The 6,561-nt window shown below is 38.6% G+C and overlaps 1 protein-coding gene across 1 annotated transcript in view; it reads left to right on the top strand.

Annotated features, from left to right (window-relative positions):
- lrrc8db (leucine rich repeat containing 8 VRAC subunit Db) overlaps positions 1 to 5,032 on the top strand; it is a 6,759-nt gene extending 1,727 nt beyond the window's left edge. The window contains exon 2 of the mRNA XM_015962338.3: positions 1,165 to 5,032. Coding sequence (XP_015817824.3) covers positions 1,167 to 3,722 — 2,556 coding nt within the window. The 5' untranslated portion in view covers positions 1,165 to 1,166 and the 3' untranslated portion in view covers positions 3,723 to 5,032. The remainder of the gene's footprint in view (positions 1 to 1,164) is intronic.
- The last annotated feature ends 1,529 nt before the right edge of the window (positions 5,033 to 6,561 follow it).

The following is a 6,561-nucleotide window of genomic DNA, read 5'->3' as shown; positions in this document are numbered from 1 at the left end:
AAAATGCCTTAAATGTGTGGAACACTGAAAAAACATTTTTTAATGATTCTTTCTGATTATAATCAGTCACTCTTTGAGTTTTTCATGCAGGCCAAACATGAAAATAGTCTCCTACGCCTATTTCCTGTAATAGCTTCTGACAGATAATAGATGGTGAAACAGTGGGATTTGAAAAGCCTGACAGATCTACTCCACATTCAGGGGCGGTCCTAGCTCGTCTGGTGCCCTGGGCGAACACCCTCACTTATGCCCATGACAACTCCACCACACAGCAGAACACCTCTAGGCATGAGTTATTTGTGCAGATAGAACGCCCCTGTCGCAGCGCAAACAGAGTCAGTGGTGGAGTTGCACAGGGCTGCCAACTTTAGAACTTTTCCGTGGAGGAGGAGGCTGTTTGGCCTCCGTCTGTGAGAGTTTGGGTGGGGGATTTTTCAGCATGATATATTGGAGGTGTGGCATGAGAGCGAATGAAGAGGGTCAGATGCGTGTCTCCGTACTTGAGAGTTGGCAACCCTGGTTGCGTTATCCAATCGGAGGCAAGATGTCCAAATGCTGCAACTAGAACTCCAAATCCTGCCGTGATAACCTCGCCTTTGATGTGGCGTTCTGCTCCTTCCTGACGCAAGTTTATCTGGAGTCTGTTACAAAATGTTGGCATAAAGTCCAAATGACTATTATAGTGACTTGCAAATGCATCAACAGTCACCCATCAGGTATTTTAGATATAAGTTGGTGTTTATTCTGCAAAGTTTACAGTAGATTCTCAGTATTTCATATCACGATTTAATATGTTTCTTTTCTAAGTTCTTTTTCCTGTCCATTTTTCTGTTAACTCAGCTGTTTTCAAACTTTGTGTGGTGTTTACTGCTATGTCTCCAGTCCAAGGGCAAGTTTTGGGTGGTAAACAAGGGAGAGGCTCCCTCAACATACAATTAAGAAAGTAATTGCTGCAGGCAGCTTACCACATTTGGCAAATGCCTTTAAAAGAAGCAAGGTAGATGTAATTCGGTTTATTTCTGGCTTCTTAAATGAGTATAAAATGATAGGATGCAGCCAAATGCATTTAAAAATAGACTTGATGTTTATGTCGTTGAAACACTATTTATTCTATCCTCCAGATATTTGAGACAAATATTGTTAATGCTCACTCTTTTCTTGCAGGAATGTTCACCCTGACTGAAGTAGCTTCTCTAAATGACATCCAGCCAACTTACAGAATTCTGAAACCATGGTGGGATGTCTTCATGGACTATCTGGGTATTGCCATGCTTATGTTGGCCATCTTTTCTGGAACCATGCAGTTGACTAAAGACCAGGTGGTTTGTCTTCCCATCTTGGAGCAGACACCAGAGAAGTCTGGAGGCTTCTTGGGAAGCGAACCACCAGATCCAAGTGATGGTTTCTGGAACAAAGAGAACGCAATTGGAGAGCAAGCTGCTCCCCTCATGGCTAAAAGACCTCCTGATAGCATCAGTCCTGTAGGGCACCTCACACAGTTTCCTGCCTTTATACACCCCCAGCCATCAGGTGTCAGAACCAAGCTAGATTTTCAGCAGTACATTTTTGTCAACCAGATGTGTTATCATGTTGCCCTTCCATGGTATTCCAAATATTTTCCATATCTTGCTCTAATTCACACGATTGTGTTGATGGTCAGTAGCAACTTCTGGTTCAAATACCCAAAGACGAGTTCAAAGGTAGAACATTTTGTTTCCATACTAGGAAAATGTTTTGAGTCCCCCTGGACGACCAAAGCGCTCTCTGAGACTGCATGTGAGGACTCCGAGGAGAACAAGCAGAGGCTAGCTGGGGCTTCGTCTCTCCAAAAACATCTGTCCACGAGCAGTGAGGAGGGCAGTCCAAATCAGCTGACCCAAATGTTGACTAAACCTGGTGTTGCTTTTTCTGTTGAAAAGCTTGTGAGTGAAATTCCCTCCATGACCATACTGGACAAGAAAGACGGCGAGCAAGCTAAGGCCTTGTTTGAGAAAGTTAGGAAATTTCGTGCCCATGTAGAAGACAGTGACTTGATCTACAGGCTCTATGCTATTCAGACCGTCGTTAAAACAGTGAAATTTATTTTAATATTGTGCTACACGATGACATTTGTGGCATCTATCGACTTTGATCATGTTTGCGAACCCGAAATAAAACATTTAACTGGATATGGCAAATTCCAATGTACACATAACATGGCGTTTATGCTTAAGAAGCTTCTTGTCTGTTATATTGTGCTGATTTGTGTTTATGGCATTATTTGCATTTACACACTCTTCTGGCTTTTTCGGCGACCACTAAAGGAATATTCCTTTGAAAAAGTCAGAGAAGAGAGCAGTTTCAGTGACATTCCTGATGTTAAGAATGACTTTGCATTCCTCCTTCACATGGTTGACCAGTACGACCAGTTGTACTCAAAGCGCTTTGGGGTTTTTCTCTCTGAGGTGAGTGAGAACAAACTTCGAGAGATCAGCCTTAACCAGGAATGGACCTTTGAGAAGCTACGACAGCACGTGACCCGCAATCCTCAAGATAAGTTGGAACTTCATCTTTTTATGCTGTCTGGTGTGCCAGATGCTGTTTTTGATCTTGCTGATCTGGAAATCTTAAAATTGGAACTGATTCCTGAGGCTAAGATAACAACCAAGGTCTCACAAATGATCAACATTCACGAGTTGCACCTTTACCACTGTCCAGCTAAAGTAGAACAAAATGCTTTTATTTTTCTCTGCGACCACCTCCGGTGCCTTCATGTCAAATTCACAGATGTCGCTGAGATTCCTAGCTGGGTGTACCTATTGAAAAATCTACAGGAGTTGTATTTGATTGGTAACCTGAACTCTGAAAACAACAAACTGATCGGACTCGAGTCTCTGCGAGATCTCAGGCACTTGAAGATTTTGCACCTGAAAAGCAACCTGACGAAGATCCCGACTAACATAACAGATCTGTCTCCACATCTGATCAGACTTGTTATTCATAACGATGGCACAAAGCTGTTAGTGCTGAATACGCTGAAAAAAATGGTCAATCTTTCCGAGCTGGAGCTACATAACTGTGAGTTAGAGCGGATACCCCATGCCATTTTCAGTTTGAACAACCTTCAGGAACTTGACCTAAAGTCCAACAACATCCGCACCATAGAAGAAGTCATCAGCTTTCAACACCTCAAAAGACTGACTTGCCTCAAGCTTTGGTACAATAAAATCATCAATATACCACTGTCAATCAGTCATGTCAGAAACCTGGAGTCACTCTATTTCTCACACAACAAGCTGGAGTCTTTGCCATCTTCGTTATTCACCCTTCTCAAGTTGAGGCACCTCGATGTTAGTCATAATTCCATAGTGATCATTCCTCCAGAGGTGGGATTTCTGCAGAATCTCCAACATTTTGTCATTACGGGCAACAAAGTAGAGGTAGTCCCAAAGCAACTGTGCAAATGCATCAGGCTAAAGACATTGTGTCTCGGCCAAAACCGCATCACCTTCATTCCAGAGAAAATCGGACAGCTTGTGCAACTCACATACCTGGAGTTGAAGGGAAACTGTCTTGATCGCCTCCCAGTTCAGCTTGGCCACTGTGGTCTCCTGCGTAGGAGCTGCCTTGTAGTAGAGGATCACCTCTTTGACTCACTCCCACTGGAAGTCAAGGAGAGCATGAATCAGGAAGCTAGCGTTCCCTTTGCAAATGGGTATAAGTGTCTTGGCGAAGGGCGTTAGAAGCATTGCATGGTGTACATCGTTGTTTATCTCACGTAGAGCAAAAGTGAAAGGAATAGTTGTCTGGTTGAGTAGAATGCCCTATAGCTTAACCTAGCATGCAGCCTGCAAGTGTAGCAGTATAGAGAACATTTTTGGTCTAAACACTGACACATTAAATCTTATAGATGAAAAAATAAACTTTTACAAAATCAGATAACTGTTTGATTTTCCAAAAACACATTTTTTGTCTACTTCATGCGATATTAGTCAAAACAAAGTTTGGCGATCAGAGGTGGAAGTTATCTGTTTTTTTCCAAATGGATTATATACGGGAAGGTTTATACATGTTACGTATTTATAGTTAATATTTTTATCACTGTGGTTTTTTCTGGGTTATATGTAACTCGTTTAAACATTGCACTGTGAATACATGTATTAGTTTGCCAATTTAGAAATACACTTTACTTTTTCCACTCATACACACACATCAAATATAAAACTACAGGGGAAAGGCTTGCCCCATCAATAAAGAATGCACCAACACTAGCTTTAGCTTATATCTTGCTTAAAAACACAGCTTGGTGGTTTGCAGTTTCTTAATGTATTCTTTCTATTATCCCCTAAAACCAAACAAAATGGTTTACTCTCCTTTATCTCAGACTTTCTCTTTCAAATGTTTTTTTCATTTTACACAGTTTCAAAATGTTATCCTTGTGTCTTATAAAAGTATGTTTTCACTAATACAAACATTGTGCATCTTCCTAAACCAAGTTTGTCATTGACCTCACCACTGTTGTAATATCCTTAACGCACTTTAAAGCCAACATCAACGTAAACCAAGTATACCAAATTATTATCCTGCTTTAAAATTTTTAAAATGTTTGCACAAAAATGTTATTTCTATGAGTTAACCCTTTAAAAGATTTCTAACTTGAAAACAAAAGCATTATGCTCACACTTTCACTTCAACTGCCGTAACATCAGTCAGCATCTGTCTCAAAAGCAACAGAACTGGACTTTTTATTTGTGATCAGTTTTTAACCTCAACCTTTTGTTACATACATTCTTATTAAATATGCTTTGTTTTGTTTGGTGTTTCCCATAAAATACATTTTTACTGTTTTCCGAGTTTTCAGTCACTCAGATTTGTTTTGTCTGCAGACAGATGATGTCATTTGCACCAGTATATTCTGGCTATATTTGCTTTTATGTGAATTTTTTTTTGTTTTTTTGTAAACAGTTTTATTGTTTTTAGTGCATTTTGTAATGGTTTTTTGTGTGCACCAATTTTAAGATGTGTCCTATAAATTAAATATTATTATTCTCTACTTTGTTATTATTGTGTAAAGAATTGAGCAGCAATGATAAAGGTCAGAAAAATGTTTGTGGTTTAACTCAATCTCTAAAATGAGTGAATGAGTTGAAAATTTAATGTTTAAAAAAACAATTTTCTAAAATTAATAAAATAAAAATGCATTTGATTTAATGTTTAAAAAAATGATTAAATAAAGTTAAATTAATTATCTTGACATAATTATCTGTCACTCAATTTTTACAATAAGCCATAAGAAAATAATAATAAAAATATTTTGTAATATTTTTTACTGATATACTTTACAGTGGTAAATAGAAAGATATACTGTTATCATCCAGTTTTCATATTCTTACCTTAATAAGGTTCATCAGACACTGAAACACAAAAGCTCACAAATAAATTATATAGTGAGAAGTTCAAGGGGAGCTTGAATCATTTTACAATGCAGAATGTATTTTATATTTTTCCTCCAGAATACATTTTCCTAAGATTTTATTATGTAATTGTGTTTATTCTACAAAGAAAAAAAAACATTTTTTAACAAAAAGAAGTCAAAAGAGAATCCATAGGGCTGGCTTAGTGAGAACACGCATATAAAAACTGCAGCCCGTCTTTAAAAGTTTGAATTGTTGATGTAAAATTGGCAGAGAATAAAAACTTATGTTTTCTGATTTTCTATCTTTTGTTAGTTTCAGGTTTTTGTGTGACCTCTCCATACGTTAGAGAAGTTCTGCAAGTTCTCAGACAGAGAAGTATCATCAGTTCTCCACATTTCAAGTGTTTCACACACGTGTCTAATGGGATTGCTGAGAACTCTAACGTATAATAAAACTTCATGTTGGAGTGTTTTAAACACCTTATTACATTTTCATCATAAAAAGTCAAGATGATGCTAAATGCGTCTCTCGTGCATACATAAACAACATCTTCAAAAGGAGAGGGAGATTTAGCATGCCAGTGTGACTGTCCAAAGACACAAGCAAAAATAAACAAAAAATGTTTATTATGTTGTGGTGCCCTCTGGTGGGTTTACACCGATAATGCAAGGCACTCACTGGTCACTTTATTATTATTTACCAGTTTTTAAGGGACAGCACACAGGAATGAGTATCTTTTCAAACATCAGTTCATGTAAATATGCTGGATTATAGCAGGAATGCTATTTTCCATCCTAGTCCCCAGGCTTGTAACACAAAACCATTACAGGATGTAGAACTGGGCAGTGTTACAAAAGGAACACATCACGAGATCCGAGATAATCTGTTATTGCACAGGTGTGCAACAAATTGACCTCCTGCTCACTAAAGACAGCTTATGTAAGGAGGTAGTAAAATAAAATAACAAGTCTAAAATAGATGCCTCTCTCTCTCTCTCTCTGTCTCTGTATCTCTCTCTCTCTCTCTCTCTCTCTCTCTCTCTCTCTCTCTCTCTGTATCTCTCTCTCTCTCTGTCTCTGTCTCTGTCTCTCTCTCTCTCTGTGTGTCTCTGTCTCTCTCTCTGTATCTCTCTCTCTCTCTGTCTCTCTCACACACACACACACAC

Source organism: Nothobranchius furzeri, chromosome 16, assembly GCF_043380555.1.
Source record: "Nothobranchius furzeri strain GRZ-AD chromosome 16, NfurGRZ-RIMD1, whole genome shotgun sequence".
NCBI classification, from domain to species: domain Eukaryota; kingdom Metazoa; phylum Chordata; class Actinopteri; order Cyprinodontiformes; family Nothobranchiidae; genus Nothobranchius; species Nothobranchius furzeri.
Note: the sequence above shows the minus strand (reverse complement) of the source record. Positions and strands in the feature narration are given on the sequence as shown.